This window comes from Phalaenopsis equestris, unplaced genomic scaffold (assembly GCF_001263595.1).
Source record: "Phalaenopsis equestris unplaced genomic scaffold, ASM126359v1 Scaffold000002, whole genome shotgun sequence".
Lineage (NCBI taxonomy): Eukaryota > Viridiplantae > Streptophyta > Magnoliopsida > Asparagales > Orchidaceae > Phalaenopsis > Phalaenopsis equestris.
Genome location: NW_018164444.1, coordinates 70,489,775 through 70,505,514, shown reverse-complemented (window position 1 = coordinate 70,505,514; position 15,740 = coordinate 70,489,775). Strand labels below are relative to the sequence as shown.

Genomic DNA, 15,740 nt, shown 5'->3' with positions numbered 1-15,740 from the left:
GTGTTACCGAGCCGATGACCTCCACGATAAAATTTCATTGAACTCTGTATGCAGAGCTACGTGCAGAATCCTGATGTAACATTTTTTTCCTTAAAATGTCTTATTCTCTTTGAATTTAAACGTGATATTTGTTTTGAACAAGTCATCCTGCAAATAAGGCAATTCTGAATATTATTACAGCGGGGTGTAAATTTTCAAAACTTCATAAAGATGCAAAGGGTTAGTTTTCACTGCGAGGGTGTAATTTAAAAGCCCCTTACATGGCTGCCTCGGTTTCTACTCTCTTCGAGAATCATGAACCTCCCAATAGTCACGCCTCTCTTCAAACTTTCGCCGCTGTCTCTTCATCTTCGATCCCAAAACCCTAATTTTCTTTTAAGCAATTTCCCCTCTCCCTTAAATTACTCACCTCAATCATCCTGTCGGCAGGAGCGGCCTCCTCGCATTTTTTGGGAAGCTGTTTTTTGTTTTGGAACGCGGGAGCTGCACTTCATCATCTTCTCCTTTTTCTGCAAATTTTCAATCTTTGGATCCCATTCGGTGCAATTGTTTCTTGGCTCTTTGCGGCAGTCGGGCTGTGCGGGGGAATCCATTTTCTGACAACATTATTTTTCTGTCTGCGCCTTTTATCGGATTAGTCTCAGTCACTTGTATTTAAGAATATAAGTTACCCAGATCCGAAAAGTTGAGTTTTGTGCTCACCCATATTGGAGGATTTAGAAGATAGAGAGAGAGAGAGAGAGGAAAATAGGTTTTTACACACTTGACATGGCCATGGAAGAGTCAAGCAGTAGCTACTCATGGAGCTGGGAGGAGGAGAAGGCGTTTGAGAATGCTGTGGCTGTTTATACGGAGGACAGTGATGACCGTTGGGAGAAAATAGCAGCAAATGTGCCAATGAAGACAATAGAGCAGATTATGCATCATTACCAGCTGTTGGAAGAAGATGTTGGTGCTATTGAGTCGGGCTTGATACCTTTACCTAACTATCCATCTTCAAAAACTACGGATGAATCAGCCATTAATGATGGGAGCAGCAAAAAGAGCGGGCAGGGAAACAGCCATGAGAGCAGCAAAGGGTCGAGGTTGGAGCAGGAGAGGAGGAAGGGAATAGCGTGGAGCGAGGAGGAGCACAGGTAAATGGAATTATCTGTTTGAACTTTATTAACGTGGCCACTACAAGTATTTTTGTACTTCCATGGTGGAGACTGTTGCTTTTGGTTACTGTGAATATATCTGCACTTCTTTTGCTCATTAAATATTCAGTATGTGTATGAATTAGGTGATTTTTGACGAATTCTTTGGCTGCTTTCGTGCCACTTTACTGTCATGTTACACTGTTTGGCAACGGTTAGAGTCTGAATTTATGGATTGTTTCGGACCATTATGCTTTTTAGCCTGTGTTTATCAATAAGGAAATTGAATTGTTAGTGTTTCTTTGTCTGATCGGTTTATCTGCATAAGCACGGCTGATGGTATTATGGACTAAGGACTCTAGACTGAGATGTCTCAACCAGAATGTTCTTTTTTTGTTTCTTTTGCTATTATATGGTGTAAATGACATTGTTAATTTTTTAGATCTTTTTTATTATCAAAAAAAGGAAAAGAAGGCATGACTATTTCTTTTTAGAAACATTTGCATACATACCTCCCAATTCTTATCCATTTATATATCTAACTTCTAAACTTTAATTTTTTACATATACGTCACCTTTCCTACGTATGAAAAGGTGTATTTCACTTTTGATATGTTAAATTAGGGTTTTTTTGATGTGATATGAAAGTTTTGGATGTTATAAATGTAAAAAAGAAAAGTTTAGATGTTACATATGTAAATTTAAAAGAATTGGGTGGTATGTATGTAAATGCCCCTTCCTTTTATAATCTGGTAGACAGATTTAGTTGGTATGGCCAATGTGTTTAAACTTGTTACTTCTTCATGATGTGAATTGGCTTGGCAGAATCCCTGTAAGGGATACAGGGAACAATCAAGCATCTGTGCAAGAAACTGAAATGTTATCTTGACCATGTAATGCAAAATTTTGTGAGAGTCCACTCTAAATCTGAGCATAGGCTGTTATTATATTTCTTATTTTGCTTCTCTAAAAGGTTTATATTCTCTCCTTCTTGACTATCTAGTGAGTAGCACATCCTTGATCAAATTTGACATGAACATATACTGTCTGTTCCACATATCTTCAACCCTTCTGCTTGACATGGGAATCATTTTTGCCAGTAAAAAGCACTTTACTTTGAACCTCTTCTATTTTGTCTTTATTTTGAACCTTTGGAACCTTGTTCTAGTTTTCTCCTTCAATACATCCATGGTTAAATTCATTTTTTATTTAAAAGCTTGAGCATTTAGTTGAGAGTCAACTACTTTGTATTTCAATACAAATATATATTTTAACTATTAAATGTGGGACTAAACCCCAAACCTCATAGGTGCTCTTCATATCAGCTGTCATTTTTTCTCAAACTAAAGTTCATTTGTATCATGCACCAATATCCCATTCAATCATGTGGAAAAACTTTGCTTTGTTCTAGTCTTTTTTCTCTTATGTTATCTTTTATTTTCTAGAAATCGATCTTAAGCTTCATCTGGTATAACTTTTTTGTGCTATGTTATTGATATTGTGTTGTTGCTTTTCTATTGTGCTGTATCAAATGTAGCAACCATATTCATGTAGATAGAAAAGCTAATCCTTTAGTGTGTTCCCCATGCTGGTGAAGTTGTCGGAGTCCACATACATTTGTGGGGATTTCAAAGCACATTTTTCTTCAAAATCAAAATTGCTTTTGGTAAAGTGAACTTATAAAAGTGCTCTAGCAAAATCATTGTTTTCACCATACCTAGCTTAATCATTTTCGATTTCTTTGCTTAACACATGTTTTTTATTTGTATTCTTATTGCCATTCTACAAACTATGAGGTTTCTCTTATACTTTGTTTGCACAATACCTCTATGGATGTTTGCTTGTAAGTTGGGAAAGACCCTCAGGTACCTTGGAGGACAGTGCAACCACCAGTGGGATCCAGGTGTTGCTAGAATCATAGACAAAGAACCAGAAGCTTCGACAAATAAAATCGAAGCTCCACCAACCCTGTGAGACTGACACAGGAGCTAGGAGGGGTACGTGAGGCGGGATGTGAGGTAGGGATGCGAGGCGGGTTCAGCCTAGCCTCATGCTAGACCAGTCAACATTCTTAGGGTCGCCACACCTTCCTCTCCTTTCTTGATTCCCGCCTTCCTTGCCTTTCTTAGAGCTGGAAATTGCCGCCCATAGCCTTCCCCTTTCCCTAATTTCCCCCTATCCCTATTTGTATGCATGTATGTTTGTTGAAATCAGGGTTAGTTTTTACTTGCTTACTGTTTTTAGATACCGTGTAGAGTCTCTCCTTCCCTAGCTAGGGTTGTATTCCATGACGGGTGGTGCTTCGACTGTATTTTTCTCCGAGGTGGTGTTGTAACCTCTCCTATTTTCCTCCCTACCCCTTCTCCTTTACCTACCATAACCGCCAGTCTTCCCATATCCTCCCCTCTGTATTATTGCTTCTCTTTTTATGTCACTGCTTTGCTTCCCTTCCCTGCAGCAACCCTTGCTGCCCAACCCTTTCGACCAACTACCAGCCCCTTGCCGCCCCTTCCACTGTAGAAATCATTGCCCTCCCAGCCACCAACATGCAACATACCGACCTATCCCTGCACTGCCACTTGTCGTCCACCCTCTACCATGCCCCACCAAAAACCCCCTATCTTGTCCCTCCTCATCCCCATTCATTGACTATTGTCACCCTCATCGTCCCACCATACTTCACCTAAGCCCTACCACACTACTCCTCAACCTCCTTACCGATTCCACCACCACCATTGGATTTTATTTTCCGGGCCTAGCCGGAGAGCATTGTTGTTGTGTCGTAATTTCCTTCTCAGTTTGCGTCGTTTTGTAACCCTAACTTAGTTCTAATAAAAGTTTACTTTCATTTCCACTGGCTTTTTGAACTAGTTCTGATATCAATAAGAGTAATAGAAAGAGAGCAAGTCCAAATACTTGAGGTGGCATCAATGTAGGCTTTTTAGACTATTTATAAGTATCAAAATGAGGGGTATTGATGCTAAAGCAAAGGGGCTGATTGAGGATTCAACATAGGATGCAACAATTACAACAATTGATTTGTAGTAAACATTAGGTAGGAGGCAACCATTGAAGGTGTAGAGGGTCTTCAAACGTTCTAGAGAATTTACCACTTATTTCCAATTAAAATACCACTTGAGAGGGGAAGAGGACACGCCACTCTAACAAGGGAAGAATAGATGAACAATATTGAATTAATCTTAAAACAAAACAAAGTTCTCAAACCGGATCCTAAATAATATATTTATATGCAAGAAACAAAAATAACATAATAGTATCATAAATAAAGCAACTAATAATCTTACGGTGGGTCATCCAATTAAGGGTATAGCAATCTTCTGGACCTGTCAGAGGATAGAACTGGTTTTGGCTGGTGCCATGGCAAGATTGCTCGTGTCCAACTTAATAATGCAGACATTCACGCCATTCTTCCTAGGTAGGAGCGTTGTTGAAAGCCTCTACATCATTGTTTTACGAATTATGATGACAAAGCTGCAATATTGAAGGTACCAGAGATGCTATAACCATTCAGTAAGTCAATTTTGTATGCTTTATTTTTTATTTTCTTAACAACTCTGACCGGGCCAACTCTAGGTTTGAGTTTCTCAAAAGAAGTTGCAGGAAATCTCAAATCTGATTCACACAAAGGCACTTTCCAGGATAACTAGTTTTCTTATAATACTTAAGCACTTTCCAGGATAAATAGTTTTCTTATAATACTTAATATTTTGTTTGACAATTTCTTTTCTTACATGCTCATGTAAGTTTTGAATATCTTTGAATCTAGTTTTTTGCCTTATTACTAAGCTCAATAGTTGAAATTGTCGACAGTAACTCCAATTGTTAGAGAAGTTTTTATTCGTATACAATGTCAAAAGGGTTGTAGATGCTTGGAACTTGCTAGTTATTATAGACAAACTCAACCTAAAGAAGAATTATGTCCCATCGCCTAATGTTCTTTCTCATAAACATCTGAAGATATTTCCTAAATTGCGATTAACCATCTTGATCTGCCCATCAATGTAAGGGTGTGTTATTGAATTGAATTAGAGCTTTGTACTTAATTTATCTCATAAAATCCTACAAAGTGATTTGAATTTCACGCCCTCGTCTAAAGTGATGGCTTTGGGCACGACATGAGGATGGATAATCTCTTTGAAGCACATGTTTGTAATGCATGAATCATCCATCGTACTGTGACAAGGTAAAAAATGCCATATTGGAGAAGCAGTATGATACTATCATAATAGAGTCCTTACTTCATTGTGGCCAGGGCAAACGCATAACAAAGTTCGTTCTTACATCCACCCAAGTGGAGTTTAGAGACCTTTTTTTTGTCCTCGATTCTTAGCTAAAAGATATACCCTACGCCGTTGAACATAATTTTTCACATCTCATATCAATCTAGGCTAATAGAAATTCAACCTACGGGTTCTATTATATACTAGTTCAACTTAAGGAAAAATAAAGTCTCACTGTCATATTTTCTTAACAACAAAGCAGTTGAGGATGTTTTCAAAATTGTAACTCACCATCTTTGTCCACTTATCAGTCTAAGGGAGGGCTAGTAAATTGAATTGGAGTTTCCTACCTAACTTCTCCTATAAAGTTTTCCACAAGCAACTCTTAAACTTCACATCCCTGTTTGAGGTGATGTTTTCGTGTATGCCATGAAGATGACTATTTTTTTTTATTACTGCAACATCTGAACTGTCTATTGTCTTGTATCCTGGATATGTACAAAATGTGTCATATTGGACAGTTTACTACTACCATAATATAATATTTACTTCTCTGTGTCCAGGGCAAACACGCAACAATGTTCATGCTTACGTTCACCCAAGATAGCTTTGAAAGTGGCGATGGAGTATAGAGACCTCTATTCTACCCTTAGGTTTTAGCTAAAGGACATACCTTACAGTGTCTGACATGCCTACTTACATCTCATATCAATCTAAGTTAATGAAAATTCTATTTCACAAAATAATTTGTATTATTGCTGACAAAATATCCTACCATTGCTCTATTATTACAATTCTGTAGAATGCTTTTCTTGAGTGAACTTTTAGGAATGCAAAGTTTATTTTAATAAAACAAGTAGTCATCTCATAAGTGGAACTATTCGTACAATTTTTCTTGACAATGAACCCAAATTTATTAGAATACTCGTCGTTGGCATATGCATCCTTTAACGCTTCAAAGCCAATTACCTATATTAAATAGTAGTGGTCGATAAAAGGCGTCGATTCAACACATTAGCTACCCTATTTTGATTTCAGTTTTGTATTTGAACATAAAATGGAATGACAAAGGAACTTCACTTATGAGACATTCGTACCTTTTAGCTTACCCTAACTGCTCATGAACTTCTCATAATTGGCATAAAAAATGTCACAGTCAATATAAAAAAATTAACTCATTCGCTAGTAAATAATAACGATTTCAGTGTTTAAGAGCTCTTATTATGAAACAATTTTTTTCATAGATGGAATGTTGTTGTCTTGAGTTATTTAATTTTTCACTGAAGAAGGCAATATGATATCAATCTTAACTCAATATGTCTCCAATATCTATATTGGACGCATCACACTTTATCTGAACTAGGACCACGTATAACCTACTGTTTCAATACCTCAAAATTAACATGTGCTTCATTGACTGAGTGAATATGTTTGACTTGAGAACTCCATCAATTATACTGATTTAGAGTTTAAATTTTTGATAAACCTCTTGTAAAAAGAAGTAGGTCCATGAAATTGCCTTAAGTAGTGAATGATTGTGGACTAGGCCAGTTTACAATAAATAGCCTTGGTCATAGCGGGGTCCACTCAATGTCAACTACTGAAAGAATATATTTAAGAAAGAATGTCAGTGGTGTCAACAAATGCCACTTTTTTGAATGACCATATAATTGCTTTGTTTGAAGAAATATAAAATCCTGTCGTGGCTGTTGTAAATGCTTCCTCTCTGAATATACACCAAATTGCCATCTAAGTATACAATTACAACTTTTTCAATGAAATTGGGGCAAAAAACTTTATTCACCAGTCTCATGAAAGTGTTTGGGGCATTGGACAGGCAAAAAAGGTATGTCCGTCTACTCATACAAGTCATCCTACACCTTGAAGGATGTTTTCCGCTCTTCATTGAGTGTCATCCGAATCTAATGTTAGCCACTATGCACATGAAATTGGAGTGTACACTAGCTCCAAGCAATTGATTTAACAAGATCCAATCTCAAAAGGGAGAATTAGTGCTAAATGGTGACCTTGTTTCTTGCTTTGCTATCAATGCACAAGCACCACAATTCATCCTTCTTGTGTACAAGTTGGTGCAACACACTGATTGATACTCTTCCGAACTAATCTTTGGACCAGCTTCTGAAACTTTTCATAAGCTACTGGTCGCACCCGATAAGTTGCTTAGTTGGGGAGCATATATTATAGAAGCTCTAGTAGCATGCTGAATCTCATGTAAAGGTGATAATCCAGATGAAATGCTAGTCAGAACACCCTAAAACTCCTTTAATAGAGGTCTCACTACCTCAAGTATTGACTCCTTTATCTCACAGCTTGCTATAATTTCCCATTGATGGTTCTCTCATAACTTGCAGAAATGTGGTATGTGGAACTACAATTTCGAACTTTGTTTGAGTGTCCATTCCTTTAATGGCAAAATTACAATGCATTTTTCATCTTGGATGATAGAGTAGTTATTCTAATGACCTTAATGATTTGTTCTTGTCATAGTACTATGATGAAGTGGGGTTTTTAGGTTTTGGCTGAAAGTGAGAGGAGGTAGAGACTTGAGTGGAGGTTGGGTATTTGTGTAAGTAAATGGATTGGGTTATGTGGGTTTGGGTTTGGATTTTGGGGAAAAAAATTTCTAGGGTTTAATTCTCTCAGACAAAAAAAAAAGCACACCAGTCTAGGCTTCCTAGACATTGTATAATGATTGAAGGGAGGGGTTTAAGGATGCTGTAGGATGGAAACAAAGGGGTAAAATTAGTGGCGGCTGAGGATTCGACGCAACATACAACATGTACAGGAAAACAGTATGTAGGAGGCATCCATTGAAGGTGTAGTCGGTCTTCAGATGTTGGGAGAATTCACCACCTATTCCCAATAAGATTACAGAAACACCACCTGCGAGGGGAAGAGTATATAACACCAACAGAGGGAAAACAGTGAAAGTAGTCTCAAAATTATCATAAACGAAAACAAAGTTCTCCAGACTGATTCTAAAAAATATATTTATATGCAGGAAATAAAGATAACTTAATAATGACCTAAATAAAACACTTAATAATCTTATGGTACGACTCAAGGTGATAGCAATTCCTTCAACCAGCCAGTGGATAGAATCAATACTGGTCAGTTCTGGGCAGGAATTGCTCGCATCCGCCCCAATGATACAGACGCCCACATCATGAGGGGAGATATTATGAAACATAGAGGGTTAAAGTGGAGTATTTTTTCCATACTTAGGAACCAAAGTGTGAACCAAAGTGTGATATACCTTTGCACATTTTTTTTTTTGGGGTCTTAATTAATTCTGTTGTTTTCCATATTTTTGACAGTCATCAACAAAAATTTCACACATTCAAGTTTGTGAAATATATAACACCAATAAGTCAATGAAGTCAAATTCACTGCTGTATTTGGCTAAGAGTTAAAAATGTATGAAGAGTATTATTCAGGCAGGGAGCTACCGGTTGTAAGATTATAATTACAATTTTGTTAGTTATAAAATTCCTTACTAGTTACATAAAATTATCGAAGATTATCTGACAAGTATCATAGCTTGAAAGGACACAGAAAAAATTATGTTTGATCTTTACCTATTTTTCATTCTCAATGAAATGTTATGTTAATATATGTTATGTAATAGCACTTCTCCCCATAGTATGGATCTTAGACTTGATGTTATCCAACCTTTCCTTTTATTAGAAATTCTGTTAAATGGGTTCTTCAACCATCTTACGATAGTGTGAACTTTACTTTTGTTTTAAAGCTACTCTTTTCATTTTTTTTCTAATTCATTTCTCTTGGGTGCAAATGCATGCAAATAATCTAAGATTAAAATTTAAAGAATACATGTGATTCACTAATGATCCATTGATCTCTAGTTTGACAGAATGCACAACTAGGTAATTTCTTTTACAAGCCGTCTCATGTGTTGTTTCTCGTTTATTCTACTATATGTGATAGGTAATAGGTTGCAATAAAAGGCATTGGGTTGTAATTTATATGTCATTTTGTTAATGAATCACGGAATAACCTTGAGTATATCTTTTTACATTTGTTATGAGGAATGCTTGTAATGGATATTCAAAGTGAGTTAGGTGCTTTGATGTATGTACCGTATGGTTCCTGCAGATAATGTAGTTATAGTCGGCAGGGCATTTGCTGGATCAGTGAAAAGTTAAAAGAGTAGAAAAAATGTTGAGAAGATAAATGATTTAGAATTAAAAAGAAAATAGTGGTTATATAATATGAATTCTACGTGGGTGATATTAGTTCTTATCAATTAATATTAATGAAGATAAAATCTTGGGTTTGTTATAATGAAGGATGAGAATATTGATATGGATATAGTATCTAGATATAGGGTTAAATGATTAAAATGGAGTGTCGCAGGGTTGTATGTCGCAAGAGGATATCATAAAAATTTGGCAATTTTTATTGAGGGTCTGTTTGGTTTAATGAAAATAAATGTAATACAGAAGTAATGTATTGTATTTGAAATACTTTTGAGTTATTTTGTTCAATATAAAATAAATTTATGACTTTATTTTTTTTGTTTGGTTTGAAGTAAAGTGAAAAAAATGTATTTCAAAATGTACAAAGTATTATTGGCAGATGGTGGTTGGAGTTCGGAGGCAGCAATTGGAGATTGATGCCGACGATTGAATGCGCGCGGGCGTGGGGGGGGGGGGGGGGGAAAGGGGGGGGGGCCCCCCCCGCCGATAGCTGCGGCGGAGATCGCAAATAAATGCGGCGGGTAGCGGTGATCGTCGGTAACTGTGGCGAACGGATGCTGGCGGTGGCAAGCGACGATTAGAGGCTGGCACCTGGCAGGGGGCAGTATGCAGCTGGCGGCACAGGCGTCAATCGATGGCTGGGGTTAGGCTTTAATCGACAATGACAGACCGCGACAACCGACAACAGCAACTACCGAAGTTGGTGGTCGGCGGTTGGCGGTGGCAACTGGCAGCAGGGCGACCTATACTATTTGACATTAATGAACGATGTAAATTTCAAATTTGATCAAATAAGCCGAATTCTAAGTTCAGCTAAAATGAACTAGGGTGTAAATTTCAAATTCATTCGTATTTTATATTGCATTTATAATTCTTCATGCCAATCACCTCATTTCCTGGAGCTCCTGCAAAAGAATTACATTACATTCTAAATTCTTCTAAACAAATTTCCCTTGAATTATAAGTAGCATGATTATGCGTTTCCAAGTGTTTTGCAATAAAAAATTTACTGATATGCATTAAAGAGTAAATACTAACATGGATGTTTGAAAAATAAAAAACAATAAAGTAAATAATTAATATATTAGAGGGACATTGGTACAACTTCCATTGAAGATAAGATAGTTGAAAATAAACATAGGCGATTTGGACATATATAATAAAGGGTAGAAGATGTAATCATTAGCTTGGCTGATAGTATCCATGGATTAAGATGAAAAAAATAAACTTGAGATAACATGGATAGAAATTTTTCAAACTGATTTGCAAATGACAGGTTTAACACATCATACAACACCAAGCATAAATGAATGAAAAATAAGGATTTATACTGATGATAAATTGTTAGGATGATGATGAATGTTGTTGATGCATTGGTATTGCTGCATAAGAAGCCAGTTCATGTTGTGCGGTTCATTGGGAGGTGGACACCTTTAAATTGATATCCTATAATACGGTGTTGCTCGATTTTGTGTAGTCTGTGCTCTATTCTGCAGTTTCTCCTTTAATAATATTAGGGATGTGTTACGAAGGGCATATTTTTCATTTTATATTTGCTACAAACTGCTGTAATTAAACCTACCTCACCTAAAACTACCCTACTTATTCTATTTACCTTACAAAGGGCACATATATATATATATATATATGTATAAATTTTGTCTTTTTTTGTAACATATGGTGAAATGATTTCTTGCTATGTTAATTTACTCAACTTAGTCAAACTTGCTTTACCGTTATTTTTTTCATTAAAATTTCAGGGCTTCTTCTTTCATGATGTAGGGATATATGAGGGAAATATGTTAAAATTGTTTTTATTTTTGTTCCTCTTCATCTAGATTACCTTTTTTTTTAATAATTTGTGAATTTTTTTTTTTACATATTGTTGCAATTTGTCCTGTTTGTACCATTTTTGTTTTATTTATATTATTCTTTATTGTTATATTCTTATCTATTTTATTTTCTTGACTTGTGTATATTTGCATATGTATGAAGCTGTGATGATTTTCTAATTCATTATTGCTTAATAAAAATCCTTCAAGGATTTCTTATTCATTTCTTTTGCCACAAGCATCTCTTGGAAGTACTAGCCATAAAATTGCGGTTAGACTTGCTATACTAAATTGATCCAGGTGTCCCTATCAATCAAGACAAATGTGGCTTTAATGTAAAAATGTGAAATTTGTTTGTTGGAGAAATGTTGAGAGCAATATCTATTGAAGATAATTATAATCATTTGACTTGTTCCAATTATTTGCTGTCCTCTTCATGCACAATAGAGGAAAACGATGCAGCGATAAGATTGATTGAGTTAGCATGGAAGGATTAAGAATAAATATGTGTAGATCAAAGAACCAATAGCTAAGATTGTACAAAACTTGCAAAAGATAGATTTAGCTCCTGATGTGGCATTGCAGTGTGAATGGAGACATGGAGAAGATATTGAAGTCGGTAATTTTTTAAGTGCGAATTTTTGTCATTTTAAAGCTATACATATTTCATTTTTTGTTTTCCATATGCTGTAGATATTAATATTTTAAATTAAAAAAAAAGTAATAAGGTTTATTTTTTTTTTTCTTTTGAAAGATATCGCCCAGTTTAATTCTCAAAATTTCTCTGCCTTATTTAATTCTCTCGTCTTGATTATGGAACCAACTATTCTTGAGGGGAATAAGTACAAAAAATCATAATCCCTTCCCCAACCTTCCCGTCTCACCAATGATAATATAGCCAAACTTGAAAAATTATTTCAAACTTGTTTAACCATTATTTAGTATTTGTATTCGTGTTCTAGAAGAAGTTAAAGTTATGACAATTTATTGATGTACATAAAAAATGTGTCGGTGCTTATTCTGAGGAGATCTAATGGTCCAAAATGAAAGAGGAGATCATGAGAACCACTTGTCATAAAAAATGTGTCGGTGTTGATTCATAAGGACAAGTCCGCTGACAGAAGATCATGAGAATGAATCACTTGTCTGATCAAGTGAAGCTATCTAAGCCAAGCCAACGAGACTAAAGCTGATAGAACCACAAGACGGGCCAAAGACGACCAGAGGATGGGAGCACAAGCCACTGAGTCAGAAGTGAGACAAAAGTGTATTCGAGCCAAATATTACAAGTTAGCCGACCTGAAGCAAGATCCGGTTCCCTGACACCTCCAACCATCCCGGAGACGCCTAGAGGTTCTTCATTAGTGTTCAAGGATCAACAATCAGACCATATTTGTCGGCCGACCCATATCTATCAAGCTCAGCTGATTGAGCGGATTTTGACAAGCTGAAGCCAATTAAGTCTAACCGACCGAGCTAGAAAGCAATTGGACGGCGGACTTACCCATGTAAAATACCATAAATATCCCATTACAAACCTTTTTAAAGCAAGAGCAAAAATGCAACGTAACAACATAATACCCTCTCCTCTATAAATTGGGAAATCATTTTATGAATAAGACGACAAATTATTTTTCATTACTATTGACTCTTTCTCTCTTTCAATCTTCTTACACTCTATTCCTTCACAGACAAATCAGTATTCAACAATTGCTATTACTTATACGTTAAATGTCTTGTGCTAAATTTGAATAGTTTCTAGTGACATTTCAACACAAATCCACATAAATAACATATAGTTTTGTTTCCATCTTTCATAATTATATCCTTAATGATGCTACGTGATAACTACATTTAAACTACACTGCTTGAACAAGTTCACTCAAACTCATGCAATGATCCCTCGTCCCTTTTTGAAAAAGTATGTTTTGTAATGTCAAGAACTTCTCTATTTAACATGCTATCAAAAATCATCTATGCTTCCTTCTTAATCTTTTTATTAATGTTTGGGAATGGCAATCAGTAGTAACCTTCTTCGATTTTAATGGTTTGGTAAACATGATATCTCAACTATTTGGCTAAGCTAAGCTTTTTATTTTGACAACCCATTCCTCTTTGGTTTCCCTAGTAAGTATTGGGATTATAAGCCATTTTTGACGTGTTTTTTCAAATATACTTCATTATGCATCTGACATGTTTTCTATGCATCGGAAGATTTACATACATACCACTCAATTCCTAGGTATTTACATCTCCAACCACTTCACCTATGCCTGAAAAGGTATATTTCACCTTTTAAAGATTAAAATGGTTGTACTTTTGATATGCTATGGAAGATTTGGGTGGCATAAATGTAAAAAGTGAAATTTAGATGTTCGCTTTGTAAATGTATATGAATCAGGTTTTATATATGTAAATGCTCCCTTTTTCATTTCACCTTATATAATTGTTTCATATTAATCTCTGCTTATCTCAACTGTTTCTTTGACGGGGCAGGCTGTTTCTTCTGGGGCTTGAAAAATACGGCAAAGGCGATTGGCGGAGCATTTCACGGAACTTCGTGGTGACAAGGACACCCACCCAGGTGGCGAGCCATGCGCAGAAGTTCTTTATTCGTTTGAACTCGGGCAACAAAGACCGGAGGCGATCCAGCATCCACGACATCACAACTGTTGGCGACGGAGATGCTCCAGCTGTGCCTCAGACGAATGCGACATTATCGAAAACCGTGAATTCTGTCAACCAACTCTCGGACCAATCGGCCGAACCTCATGGTGTTGGTCCGTGCGGCACTGCTATCGGACATCCAGTGGTTAGCGGACTTGTTACGGCTATAGGTACTCCTGTAATTATACCAGTTCCAGGGGCTGTAATGCAAATGGGTTACGGAGTACGCACACCAGTTACGGCTGAAACTGTAGTGCCGGAGGATCCGGTAAACTTTCCGATTCAATCTCGCTCGACGCCTCGTAAATCTTCCCGTAGATGAGTGTTGTGAAATCCTACTTTATGTACATTATGAATGTTTTCTATTTGAGTTCTGATTATTTTCTCAGAACAGAATAAGATGGCTGTTTGCATGATTTTGTCATAATCTTTTCATCTAGCCTAAGATTTTATCAAATAGGTAGCTGGTAAATAAGCCATATATAAGATTCATGTACATGAAATCTGTAGCTGGTCTGGTTTTTATGTGCGGTTGTGGCAATCCTGTTGCTGAAGATTGCTTGAAAGGTTCATACTGCAAATTAATAGAAGATGGAACTGGTTTTGACTTCTGGAATATTATCTTTGTATTCTTCTCCACTCTGCTCTTATGCTGGTGTGAATAGTTTCCTGATGCAAAATTCAGAGAGGGAGAATATGTGAGGGGGAAGGTCCGGATGCAAATTGTTGCTTTACATGTTGGCATTTACATACGTGTCACACAAATCTTAATGTATTTACTTATCTAACATGAAAATGATGACTTTTATATTTATAATATTAAAATTATTAGTACCACATAAAAGTATTGCTATTATTAACTTTTAAGCTGCTGCCATTTTGCTCTCCTTTGGGCAACTATATGGTTCTTTATTCCTATTTTTCAGTGCGTTTTCTTTCTCTTAGCCTGATTATTTAGCTGAAAATCTTTTATTTACTATTCTTGTTTTTTTTTAAGTCTTCATCTGTAGTTCACTGCAAATGGGTCTCACGAGCATGGGCTGTTTTTTTTTCCTTTATTTATTGGAAAGATGAGGAATATATGTGATTCGAACCTGCAACCTTATGTTGAGAAATTACACGCTCAATCACTGTGTTGCTCGTAAGTGCTCGGACAACTTAGATCTTATTTGGGGCAGCTTATTTGGTGCGGTGACGTTTTGAAAACACACCTAACCTGTTTAGGGGTAAACTGCAACTGCGTTTTGACAGCTTATGCGTTTTTAAAATGCTGAAAACAACTTTGGTGCGGTGGCATTTTTCTGACAATGATCACATAACTTATCAGCAGATTATTCAATAAGCCGCAACTGCCTTAAACAGAAGTGATGAATAATTCCTTTTTGCCTTAATATAAAATGCTGCCTTACTGATATGAATCATCAATTACTTCGTTTGATGAATAGATTTAAAAGTAAGGCAATTGCTCTTTTGGTCGTGTGGTTCTAATCTTCCTACCCACAATAAAAAAATAAAAAATAAAAAATCATATTTATTTGAGGACAATAAAAAAGAAGATTGATCGCCTCAGAACCACAAGTTTGAAAAAAAAATTTTAAAAAAAAAAAAGGAAGAAAAAACCTA

The 15,740-nt window shown here is 36.2% G+C and overlaps 1 protein-coding gene across 1 annotated transcript; it reads left to right on the top strand.

The window, feature by feature from the left end:
- Positions 1 to 221: 221 nt before the first annotated feature.
- On the top strand, positions 222 to 14,733 carry LOC110039442 (transcription factor SRM1-like). The gene is made up of 2 exons (XM_020744499.1): positions 222 to 1,136; positions 13,947 to 14,733. Exons 1-2 carry the CDS (start codon positions 769 to 771, stop codon positions 14,437 to 14,439), a joined length of 861 nt encoding a protein of 286 aa, XP_020600158.1. The 5' UTR covers positions 222 to 768; the 3' UTR covers positions 14,440 to 14,733.
- Positions 14,734 to 15,740: the final 1,007 nt, after the last annotated feature.

Bases quoted from the DNA above. Each gene is read 5' to 3' on its own strand.
- LOC110039442 (XM_020744499.1), top strand. From the start codon at position 769: ATGGCCATGGAAGAGTCAAGCAGTAGCTACTCATGGAGCTGGGAGGAG. The intron at 1,137-13,946 runs GTAAATGGAATT...TTGACGGGGCAG, and splicing joins TGGAGCGAGGAGGAGCACAG to GCTGTTTCTTCTGGGGCTTG.